This window comes from Nansenia antarctica (genome assembly GCF_963989245.1).
Source record: "Nansenia antarctica genome assembly, chromosome: 19".
NCBI lineage: Eukaryota > Metazoa > Chordata > Actinopteri > Argentiniformes > Microstomatidae > Nansenia > Nansenia antarctica.
In genome coordinates, this window is record NC_137692.1 from 19,976,956 (window position 1) to 19,989,269 (window position 12,314).

At 41.8% G+C, this 12,314-nt stretch overlaps 1 protein-coding gene across 1 annotated transcript; it reads left to right on the forward strand.

Annotated features, from left to right (window-relative positions):
• Window positions 1-4,936: 4,936 nt before the first annotated feature.
• Window positions 4,937-11,717, forward strand: LOC308173974 (tripartite motif-containing protein 16-like; the record flags this gene model as incomplete). Its single annotated transcript, XM_080549027.1, has 6 exons — window positions 4,937-5,134; window positions 8,764-8,859; window positions 9,155-9,388; window positions 9,524-9,683; window positions 9,997-10,056; window positions 10,954-11,717. The coding sequence occupies 6 exons, from the start codon at window positions 4,937-4,939 to the stop codon at window positions 11,502-11,504; spliced, it is 1,299 nt and encodes a 432-aa protein (XP_080405153.1). The 3' UTR covers window positions 11,505-11,717.
• Between the last annotated feature and the right edge of the window lie 597 nt (window positions 11,718-12,314).

A 12,314-nucleotide genomic window follows, 5' to 3' on the forward strand; every position in this document is an offset into this window, starting at 1 on the left:
AAAGGGATGAATACAAATGAAGAGAGGTGAATCTCCATTGAGATTCATTGATTTTTTTAAAATCATTTTTCATTGAGACATTTTTCTATTTTGAGGGTTAGAAGGCTAAATCTGCATCCTGGAAAGAGATTTAACAGCCACAAAGGCCCCACTACACACTCCTAATGTGGTTCCTCATTGGTAAAAGTTAGTGATATGTGTTCAATGTGATATGAAGTCAATCCAAGGCACAGTAGAGCATAATGCTACCTCTCTGCACTTCCCACTATTCAACTCAGGGTTTGCCTGGTTTGGTTTTGAAAGAGGCAATGTAATTCCAATACCGAAGGATAATAAATCAACCTTAGTAAGTAAGTAAGTAAGTAAGTAAGTAAGTAAGTAAGTAAGTAAGTAAGTAAAGCTTTATTTATATAGCGCCTTTCGTACATGAAATGCAACTCAAAGCGCTTCCTTCACAGGTACAGAGAAAACAGCTAACTGATGATTGGCTGAAGCAAATGGATAACAAGAAAATGGTAGGCACAGTCTTGCTTGACTTCAATGCCGCATTTGATGTAATAGATCATGATGTAATGATTACTAAACTAAGGAAATATGGATTTAGCCGTACGGCACTCTCTTGGATGGTCAGCTATCTATCTGAGAGATTGCAGAGAGTATTTTATAATGGAAGAAGCCTATGGGACTGCATATACAACAGCTGTGGAGTTCCACAAGGAAGCTGCTTGGGCCCCTTACTGTTCTCTATTTTCACAAATGGTCTGCCTAGCAATTGAGCACTCTAACATGGTAATGTATGCGGATGACACAACACTGTATGGCACTGCTTCAACAAAACATTGATATGAAACAAATATAGCATATATGAATATAGCATATATGAATATAGCATATGAATATAGCATACTGTATATGCACCTGTCCTGTTTCTGGGGCCGATCTGCTTCATCCAGGCCTATTGCATTTAGAGGCCATGGTCAACTCCCAGCTAAGAACCTTTTTATCTTCCCATTCTATTCTAAATATGCACCAATCTGGCTTTAGACCTGGTTGTAGCACAGTCTCGGCTGCTGCACTTGTCTTAGACGATGTGTTAAATTGCTTAGAATAGAAAAAAACATTGTGCTGCCTTATTTATAGATCTGTCCAACGCTTTCGATATGGTCCACTGTTACCTACTTATTCAGAGTATCAGTTTGAAAATAATTTTATGGACAGAACGCATTGAGTCTTAACTGATGGTGTTCAGTATTATGGTGTTAAGTTTTCTGGTCATAACAAAGGGTGTTCAACAAGGATCAATTATTGGTCTTATTCTTTTTACTATTTACATCAACAATATTTGATTATTTGTAAATAATTGTAACTTGCATATATGCCAATGACACTGCTGTGCATGAATCCGATACATTTGTCTGTGATTTTGTAAATAACACATATTTAATTTTTCCAGAATCAAGCACCAACCTCAGCCCAACAAATGCTCTCTCCCATCCAGCGGATGTAGACTAGCTCAGAAATAGCCTGGTCAATTGTGGCAATAGTACTTAAGGTGGTGCCCCCATTGAGCATGTTCCCACTTATGGATACCTGGACATTTGGTTTGACTTTGACTTGACGTTCAGAAAACCGCAGAGAACAGCAGACAGTGGACTGTGCAATCAACCTTCATGAGATATTGAGCATCAAAGTTTTTACATTCCAATATGTTCTGTGAGATGGAACCTTTGTATTTTATTAATTACTAACTAAAAAATGACAACATTTTAAAAATAACACCACACAGGCATTAATAAACACCTAATGGATCAGATTATGTAAAAAACTCAATTTTGACCAAAAATGGAGATAGAACCTTATAATTCTAACATCACGATTTGGCAAATATCCACACACGGCTCGAGCGAATACGTTGTGTAGGCCAGGCCTGCTGCTGTTGAATTGTCTCTGTGAACCCTTTTGATCTGCTCACACACAATTGGAAACATTTTTTTATATACTATTCAACGATATGAATATGATATATTGCTGTGGCTATCGGGCGCGTATCAACTAACTAGGCTAGGCCTATCCAATGATCCAAACGCCGAGGGCAATAGCCTAATGTTCAGAGATCTTTGTTTTAAAACCTTGTTTCAGCGTGCACTTGAAAGAAGTGCTTCACACAAGCGTGTGAGTGTGTGTGTGTGTGTGTGTGTGTGTGTTTTGAGTGAGAGAGTGGGAGGGGGGGGGGGGCTGATGTTCGAGGATTTAAATATTGTAATGAGGAAGGGACGCGTGCCATCACTGACCCACACATCATTGTGGGGAACATGGCGCGTTCCGACCTGCAGGGGGAGCCACAGGACGGTTGGTGAAGGGGATGGGGGCGTAATTGGCACAGGCTTCCGTAGTTCATGTTAGAGTGACTGCCAGGTCATCCTAGTCTAGTTCTCTAAATAAGAAATGCAGATCTGGTAATCATGTGGATAGAGAGAGACAGTGGCAGCCAATTACGCCCCCATCCCCTTCACCAACCGTCCTGTGGCTCCCCCTGCAGGTCGGAACGCGCCATGTTCCCCACAATCATCCATGGCACACTTTTTGCTACGCTATAAATCACGTCACTCTCCAAAGACGCACACATAACTAACACATGTACCTCACAGACACTGAGAACGAATTTCAATAGAACAACATTTAGTATTGTCTGCAAATTATAGCTCTGGTCTAGATATATCCTTTGGAGTAAGCACTATATTTAGTATGGGGCATTCTCATTGTTAAGACCAGTTGTGTTGAATTGTGTCTATGACATTGATGTACTCAGTGGCGTGTCCAGACCTTTTTCACTGGGGTGGCCCAGTGGTGGCACCTAGTTATGCATGGGTGGCACAATTTTGAGAATTTAACACTTAATTCCCTGCATTCTGGTCAATTTGTATGCACCATTTTGTGCTTTTTATTACCATTTCTCCACTACCCATTGTATACTTTAATTAGGCTACTAACATTACAATCCCTGTTTAAAAGTCCCAGTGCTACCAATCACAACACAACAGAGTAGCACCATACAAATGTAATATTAAACTCCCATATTTATTCTTTAAACAAACACATCTGGGGGAGTGGTCGGAGTTAACGAGATATTGTTCCAATCCATTACCTGGCCATTACCTGCCTGTGAAAAGTATGAAAAGTTTGAAAGGCAGATTTTCTCTGTTAGTTGATTTGGAATGTACCAACATTGAAATATGCATATTTTCTTCAACTTTTCAGATATCAACAGGTGCGTTTCCATAAAACATTCTGATTCGCATGAGAAATGTAATGGAAACAGCTTGATTCACATAAACTCGATGCGAATCACCTCTAATTCGCAGTCGCACAAAGTTGGGAATGCTACTTAAACAAACTAACTCATGCACACCATAAGCGGTGTATGCCCAATTAAGCGGCTTATGGTGTGCATGTAACCGCAGTCTCTGTCAAATGGTCGGCGACTCCCAGATCCGTGTGCTATTACTGAGTGGGTAGATGACATTAGCAAGTGGCCCAATATTCAATGGTCAGATATATATATACACCTATAACACAGGATAAGTTAACCAGACAGATAAGATAGCCAGAATGTGTTTACCACCACAAATTAATTAATTAATTTATGCCCAGCCAAATCCATGTTTAGAGGTAGCTAGCTAACATTACATTGATCATACGAGTAAGACTTTTCACTTTTCCAAAAATAACGGTCGAGAGAGGACGCTGGCGTTGCTTGTTCGCCGCCCGAAATCTAGATATACTTGCAATATACAGAGTAGATAAATCTAGATATACTTGCAGTATCCAGAGTAGATTGTCCTACAAAGACACTTAGATTTAGATTTAGTCATCTTCTTTTTATTTTTACTACTCAATCTTTTCAGTTTCTAAAGCGTCTTTGAGTGTCTAGAAAAGCGCTTTATAAGTCTAACGTCTTGTTATTATTTGGTGGAGAAGCCTAGCGTGTAGACCCGTGAGAAATTGAGAGCATATCAATCACTAGATGTCTACAACTACGCAATCTGTGGTCATGTACAGTACATCAAATACCATGACATAGATTCAGACTTTTATGTCTTGAAATCAGAAGTCCTCCCAAGCCAAAGACAATGACACAAGACGACTATGTATAACGCACATATCACACACACACACACACACACACACACACACACACACACACACACACACACACACACACACACACACACACACACACACACAAAACATTGAGTAAAACTGAATTGTATTTAGAGAACTGAATTGTATTTTGAGAAAAAAACGAATTGTATTTAGAGAAACTGAATTTGAAAACTGAATGAAAATAATGAAAACTGAATTGAATACAATTCAATCTGTCGAATACAATTCCGTTTGTGCTCAGATTCAATTCAATCTGTCAAATACAATTCAGATCTGTGAAATACAATTCAATTTGTGCTCATATTCAATTCAATCTGTCAAATACAATTCAATTTCTGCTGGCACTAAAATAGCTCCCGCTTGTTAAGTCGTGACGTGTTTCCGGGTCCAATGTTGGCTGAGGCGCTGTCTTCGAAATGCCGAAATAATAATAATAATTAATTATATTTATATAGAGGCTCAAATACCCTGACAATATGGAGAAAACGGGAAAGTGCTGTGTCCCTTGTTGTATGAATAGATCCGAGTCTAAAATACGATTGAACTGTCATTCTACCGCTGTAGTTCACAGTCACTCTGGTGCGGAGAATTTCTGGTTTGGACTCGGAAATGGCTAAACGTCACGTTTGACGTCAGACTTAACAAGCGGCACACCCACGCCACTTCCCCTAAAAGTGCAGTACATAGTTCCCGCCCACAAGCAACAAACACTTCTAGAGAAACGAAACTTATCTGATCGCTGCTGCTCTGTCTGGTCGTGTGTGAAGCAAACATGGCCGAGAGCATGGACTCTGTCTGTTGTCTGGTCTGTCTGAGAGCTCAGAAGTACTGCTCTCGTCATGATGAGTATGACATACTGCTGGAGATGTTCTGTCGCACTGATCAGCAGTGTATCTGTGTGCTGTGTGTCATGGATGGACACAAAGGCCATGATACCGTCTCAGCTGCAGCAGAAAGGACTGAGAAGCAGGTAAGAACCAGAACTACTCGTCGGTGACTCTGATAAAGGTACAACTGACTGGGGCTGTGTTCGGAATAGCGTACTAGCATACTGCATACTCAATGGATTCTTAATAGGACTAGATGTTAAAATCCCTAAATAATTAGCACAACAATTGACTGAGTGGAGTTGGAGATGTCCTCTTGGGTGGAGTGGAATTTGGCAATGATCACGTGGTGCCACCAGTACGACACATCTTCAGTTGTGGTCCCCGACCTCATTGGGTGTTTCGGCCATTTATCACAAGACACCCTCTGCCGAGGTTGGCCCACCACAGGCTGATCAGGCCTGGGTGTGTGTCGCACGGTGGCACCACGTGGTCATTTGGGAGCCCATGTTGGGTCCCTACGTTTCAGCCACAGCCAGTGACTGCTCCGTTCTGCTGCAGTGGACAGTTCTTTAATTGCCTTCCGTTGGGCCTGTCCTCTGATCCCTACTGCCCTCAGGAGCCTTGTGGTGGAGCTGGCTACAAAGCCTCTGCAGCCCACCTCCACTGGCCACACCTTCACGTTCCAGCCCCTCCCCTCTGCTTCGACTGCAATGAGTATATACTGCATACTAGCATACTCAATGGGTATATACTGCATACTAGAATACTAAATGGGTATATACTGCATACTGCATACTAGCATACTCAATAGGTATATACTGCATACTAGCATACTCAATGGGTATATACTGCATACTCAATGAGTATATACTGCATACTAGCATACTCAATGAGTATATACTGCATACTAGCATACTCAATGGGTATGAATGAATGGACTTTATTGTCATTGCTACAGTACAGGTACCAAACAACGACATTTAGGAGGGGTGGCTCCCCTGGTGTTAGGAAAGGGAAAAAAAAAAAAAAACTTTAAAAAAAAAATCACAAGAAGGGAAGGAGCTGGTTTACATAAATAAAGGCTATGTACACTATCCACTGTACTATACTGTACAGATAGACGACTAGGGTTGTCATATTGCACAATAGTATTGTTTCACGTTATTTAAAGTGTCACAGTTTGCAGGCTTGAAATGTACATGTTTGTGCCTCAGCACTACACCTGATTTTTTCAGTCCAGCAGCTGCCATACAATCCGTCCAGACTGTCCAGGGCCCAGAACTTAGGTCTTTGCTGTGTTCAGGGCCTGGACGGCCCTGTGGTAGAAGCTGTTCTTCAGTCTGTTTGTCTTAGCGGCCAGGGTCCTGAACCGCCTTTTCGAGGGCAGCCTGGTAAAGTGTTCGTACCCAGGGTGGGTCGGGTCCCTGGAGATCTTGGAGGCCTTCCTGAGACAGCGTGTGTTGTACAGCTCTTCCAGAGAGGGGAGGGGGGCGCCGGTGATCTTCTGTGCTGTTCTCACGACTGCATACTGTATATACTGCATACTAGCATACTCAATGAGTATTGATTGATTGATTGATTGATTGAAAACCTTTATTGTCCCCAATGGGGAAATTTTGTTGTCAAACAGCTCAGTATATACTCATACTAGCATACTCAATGAGTATATACTGCATACTAGCATACTCAATGAGTATATACTGCATACTAGCATACTCAATGAGTATATACTGCATACTAGCATACTCAATGACTATATACTGCATACTAGCATACTCAATGGGTATATACTGCATACTAGCATACTCAATGGGTATATACTGCATACTAGCATACTCAATGAGTATATACTGCATACTAGCATACTCAATGACTATACTGCATACTAGCATACTCAATGGGTATATACTGCATACTAGCATACTCAATGAGTATATACTGCATACTAGCATACTCAATGGGTATATACTGCATACTAAATTCATAATTAATAGTATAGTTGTATCCGAAAACCAGCCGACCATCCATACCTGCTCCCAGTATGCCTCCCAGAATGCATTTTGCCGGGAGCAGCGAATTTAAACCTCCATTAGCTAAAATATGTAATTTTGGCTTTACAAGTGTTGCTTTATGACGTTGCACAATTAGATGCTCTTTGGGTTCGAAACATAACTTCCCGGGGTGCCAGTGGGTTGGTTGATGGCTCAAAATGACCGTATAGCGTTGGTGGAGTTAGCAAAGTAGTATTGTGTTTTTACCACCTTCCTAGCCGGTGTTATTAACAGACAAATACGGTGCCCGGGGCACACTCTTTGCGGGTTAATAACGTCGCTTTACCGGGGCTTACGGTGAAAATTCAAATGTGTCCGGACAGGGGAGAGGGGCGGGATCGTAAATCACTTTGAGTGGAGTCGATTGGAGACCCCCATCGATGTCGACACTGCTCGGAGTGAATTTAAGCAACATCTTTAGCTAGCTCAAGTAACTAGCTTACTATATTGTTGTCTTAACAGTTGGTAAAATAACATGATTAAAATAAATATATATGAGCAATAACATATCGTGGGCAAGCACTACAACCAACTTGTCCGTCTGAAGCTACAATACTGTACTGGGATCATTCGTGATTGGGCTACAAGCAGTCAAATACTAGGTGAACATGTGTGTAAGGCACAAATAAACGTGGATTTCATGCATTTCAAGTGGCATATTTGTAATCATGACGATGTAGTCATGTCTAATAATGCATTTCACCATGTTAATGTTAATTATTGTTAATACATGTTAATTCCCAGTATAGTGAAAATACCACCGCTCATCCGTGATCAGACTTAGCTGGGGTGCTGCAGCTGAAGAGTATCAAATAGAGTGCAAAAAAGCAGCATCTGCACACCCAAATATGTGCAAAAAACAATGTTTATTGCGAGCTTTCGGTCCCCAGGCTATCGGACAATGTAAACAACAGCTGTATGACAAGTTTGTATGAAGCAGTTTGAAGAGGCTGAAAGCGCACAGGGTTGCCAGATGGGATTGACAATTTACAGCCTAAACTTTCTATAACCTCAAAATCAAGTAGCCCATTCGGCGGTAACCCACCCCATCTGGCAACCCTGGACGCAACTCTGGACGCGAAATGCATTTTGGGAAATAGGAGCCGAGCTAGTGTCCATCAAAACCGACTTAAATTTTACCGGAAATAACTGCTCGCCTACTTAATTTCTCGCATACTCAAATCTCGCATACTGTACGTTCGGAACGTACTACATACTCAAAATCTACGTCATATCTAGTATGAGTAGTATGCTAGTAGTACTAGCCTAGTATGCTATTCCGAACACAGCCCATGTCCTTGTCTCTTACACTGAAGTGAGTTAATGATTGAAAGAAATATTTGACCATGATTTTATGACAGGAGATATTTTGCTCTAAGAGTTATAGGGTCGAGGTGTAACGTAGTTGGGCAGATTAAAACAGTCATCATGAATTCATAAAACCCTGGAGATTTGTTCTCTTTTTCTGAAATATATATTTATGTTAGTATCAAATGAATATTCATGAGAAAAGTGGGCTATTCTTTTTTTCATGATTTTCTTTAATCTCAAACTACATTTGAAATGTTGGTATCCATATTACTGTTAATGTGCACCAATATGGAGAGTCTGTTGTGAGTGTAGACTTCTCTTTTTCAACACATGATTAATTCAGATTTGTGTTTCATTAACAATTATCAATCTGTCATTTTCATAACAAAAGCATTGTTTGTCCACAGAGGCAGCTGGGGATGAGTCAGCAGGAAATCCAGCAGAGAGTCCAGGAGAGAGAGAAGGAGCTGAAGGAGATCCAACAGGCTGTGGAGTCTCTCACAGTGAGTATTGACAAGAGGAAACACACCATTTCACTGCGGTCCTCCAATCCCTGTGTGTGTGCGAGTGTGTATAACCGTGTGGAGGTACTAAACTCACTCCTGTAGTTCAAATACTCCCACCTACGCTGTCAAATTGTTCGCTTTTCGCTAGCGTAGCTTGTTATCAACGGGTAGCGACGGTCACGTGTGTTGGCAGGTCAGAAAAATTCCAATTGAGGGGTAACAGTTTGCAACAACTTGACGTCTGTGTTCAGTGCCGTCGTGTGTGTGTGTGTGTGTGTGTGTGTCCTAACAGCGCTCTGCACAGGCAGCAGTGGAGGACAGTGAGAGGATCTTTACTGAGCTGATCCGCTCCATTGAGAGAAGGAGCTATGAGGTAAAGCAGCTGATCAGAGCCCAGCAGGAGGCAGCAGTGAGTCTGGCTGAATTAGTCAAGGAGCGACTGGAGCAGGAGATCGCTGAGCTGAGGAGGAGAGACGCTGAGCTGGGGCAGCTTTCACACACAGAGGATCACATCCATTTCCTCCAGGTAACTATGGTAACCAGGTAAATACGCTGACCCTCCATCTGGAACACTGAAAGGAGCTTCCTGTTCAGTTATTCATTCACCAGGCACATCTCTGTCTCTCCCTCTCTCTCTCTCTCTCCCCCTCTCCCTCTCCAGAGTTACCTGTCTCTCTCCAGTCCCATTGTATCTTCAGACTTACCCAGCATCATTGTGGGTCCTCTTCAGTACTTTGGAGATGTGACTCAGGCTCTGTCTGAGCTGAAAGATAAACTAGAGGACATCTTTAAGGCGGACTGGTCCAAGATCTCAACTACAGGTGAGCTACAACTCTACCTCTAGTCCAGGGGTGGGCAAACCTTTTGGCTCAGGGGACAATGTGTTTTAACAACATTTTTTAAACAATGGCATAAGTATGACTTTCATATTTTACAGTACATCAGTCCCTTATCTCAAGTTATATTGCACATTGAACATATTATCACCAGATGCTCACATTTAAATTATTTTGTCCTATTACTTTCAGTAACATTTTCACGGTCCTAATCATCACTTTGTGTTCAGTACATGATGTGTGTGTAATATGATATGATGTGAATGTTTTCTCTCTCTGTGAATGTGTGTGTCTGTAGTGAATGCAGTGGATGTTTTACTGCCACCAGAGCCCCAGACCAGAGCCCAGTTTTTACAATGTGAGTCTCTTTATCCTGAAGTAGCTAACAGTCTCTCTCCTCTGATACTCTCCACAAACCCTGAGATATAATTAGAGAGATCTAGGAGAGGGAGAGACTCATCAGTAAAGGCCAATGCACACAGCGTGCGATTTCTGTTGTGCGACAACATTCCATTGCAACGCACACGGCGTGCGATGCGATTTTTGTTGCGCCGCAAAATTCCATTTTCAACTCACACCATTGAAGTCTATGAGAAAATCATAAAAAATCGCAACCCAATGCACACGGCGTGCGATGCAATTTCTGTTGCACCTCAACATTCCTGCCTGGCACACTGAAAAGAAGATGAGGTTTACCAAATGGCATCCATTATCCGTTGTGTCCAGTATGTATTTGAAATATATGATATGAAAATGAAATTATGTTGTACATCATAAACCCTTCATGTACCGTTGGTGTATGTACTATATCAGACCTTTTGGGTCAGACCTTCAGCCTTTAACTTCTTTCAAAAAAGGAGACAGTCAAAAATGTATGCTCCAGTCTCTCTCCCCGTTATGAGTGACTCAATTAATTTAGATAGACCAGTTGAAGTTTTCCCAATTGTCCCATTGTGATGCAATAATCCGTCGCACCACAAACTTTTACAACATTTGCAAAATTTGACAGTGCGACAAAACTCGCACGCCGTGTGCTTTGTCCCATTCAAAATGAATGGAATCGAATTTTCGCCGTGCGATTAAAATCGGGGCCGTGTGTGTTGGGATGCGATGTTCTCATAGACTTCCATTCAAACTTCAAAATGGAACGTTGTCGCGCAACAGAAATCGCACGCTGTGTGCATTGGCCTTTACAGTCTAGATATCTGACTCCTCTTATTTCTCTGATTTGGTCTCTGCTCTGCTCTTCTCCCAGATTCCTGTCAGCTCACACTGGACCCAGACACAGCACACCCACTACTGTCTCTGTCTGAGGGGAACAGGAAGGTGACATGTAGTATGACACAACCCCAGTCATATCCTGATCATCCAGAGAGATTCACTGACCAGTGGCAGGTGCTGTGTAGAGAGGGTCTTTCTGGACGCTGTTACTGGGAGGTTGAGTGGAGTGGTCAGACTGTTTCTGCAGCAGTCTCATATAAAGACATCAGTAGAACGGGGTGGGGTAGTGACAGTATATTTGGATACAATGACAAGTCCTGGATGTTATACTGCTATAGTAATGGTTACCGTTTCCATCACTATAATGTTGACACTGCAGTATCAGGCCCTCTGTCCTCCAGAGTAGGTGTGTACCTGGATCACAGGGTAGGTGCTCTGTCCTTCTACAGCGTCTCCTCTGACACAATGACCCTCCTCCACAGAGTCCAGACCACCTTCTCTCAGCCCCTCTATCCTGGGTTTGGGCCTCATTGGGGTACCACTGCCAGTGTTGAGCTGTGTGATCTTAGAGCTCCCCATAAGTGAGTGATGCTTTATTATAAGCTACTATTCTGTAGAAATATCTTCCTCTGTTGGATTTGGTTTTAAGAGTTTATATGTAATTATTTCCCACTTCAATGAATCTCAGAGGGTTGAGCTCTCTCTGTGAAGTCTAGAATCTGAGATTATTGAAGCCCAATCCTGTGATGGTGTCAACAGTCAGAGAGGATGCTCATATCTGGTCATATTGGACCTCTATTGCATATTCCTGGGGTCAGGTCATCTTCATTTGAATGATCCAATGATTGCAAATAGGACATTTGTTTTCAATGTTTTCTCAATAAACTTTTTTTCTACATTTAAATGTTTTCCTTGTACAATGTAAATGACCCTAACCATCAAATCAGATGAAACTTTATTTACAGTACATACTGTGGCACATTTCATTCACATGTGCAGTATAGCCTAATGTGTTTTAATAACCCTGACATATTCAATACAATACAACATGCTTTTATAATGTGCTCATTGTGTGTGGATTTATGGCAAATGCTTCTAATTTAATCCATTTTAAATGTGGAAAATTGAAGGGGTCTGAACACTGTATTCTGTATATATGTTACGGTACATGTGGGGAAACTACGGTTAGGGTTAGGTTTAGACATGCCAGCATGTACCAAGTCACCCTAGCACCTAACCCTAGTTTTCCCACATGTACCGTATTCCCACATGTACAGTAACATATATATATATATATTATATACTATCTATTTTAACAACAGCCTATGGGTGTACCGCAATTGGCCACAAGATGTCCTCCCAGCGCCATTAAGCTTTAGCTGAAGTAACTCACAG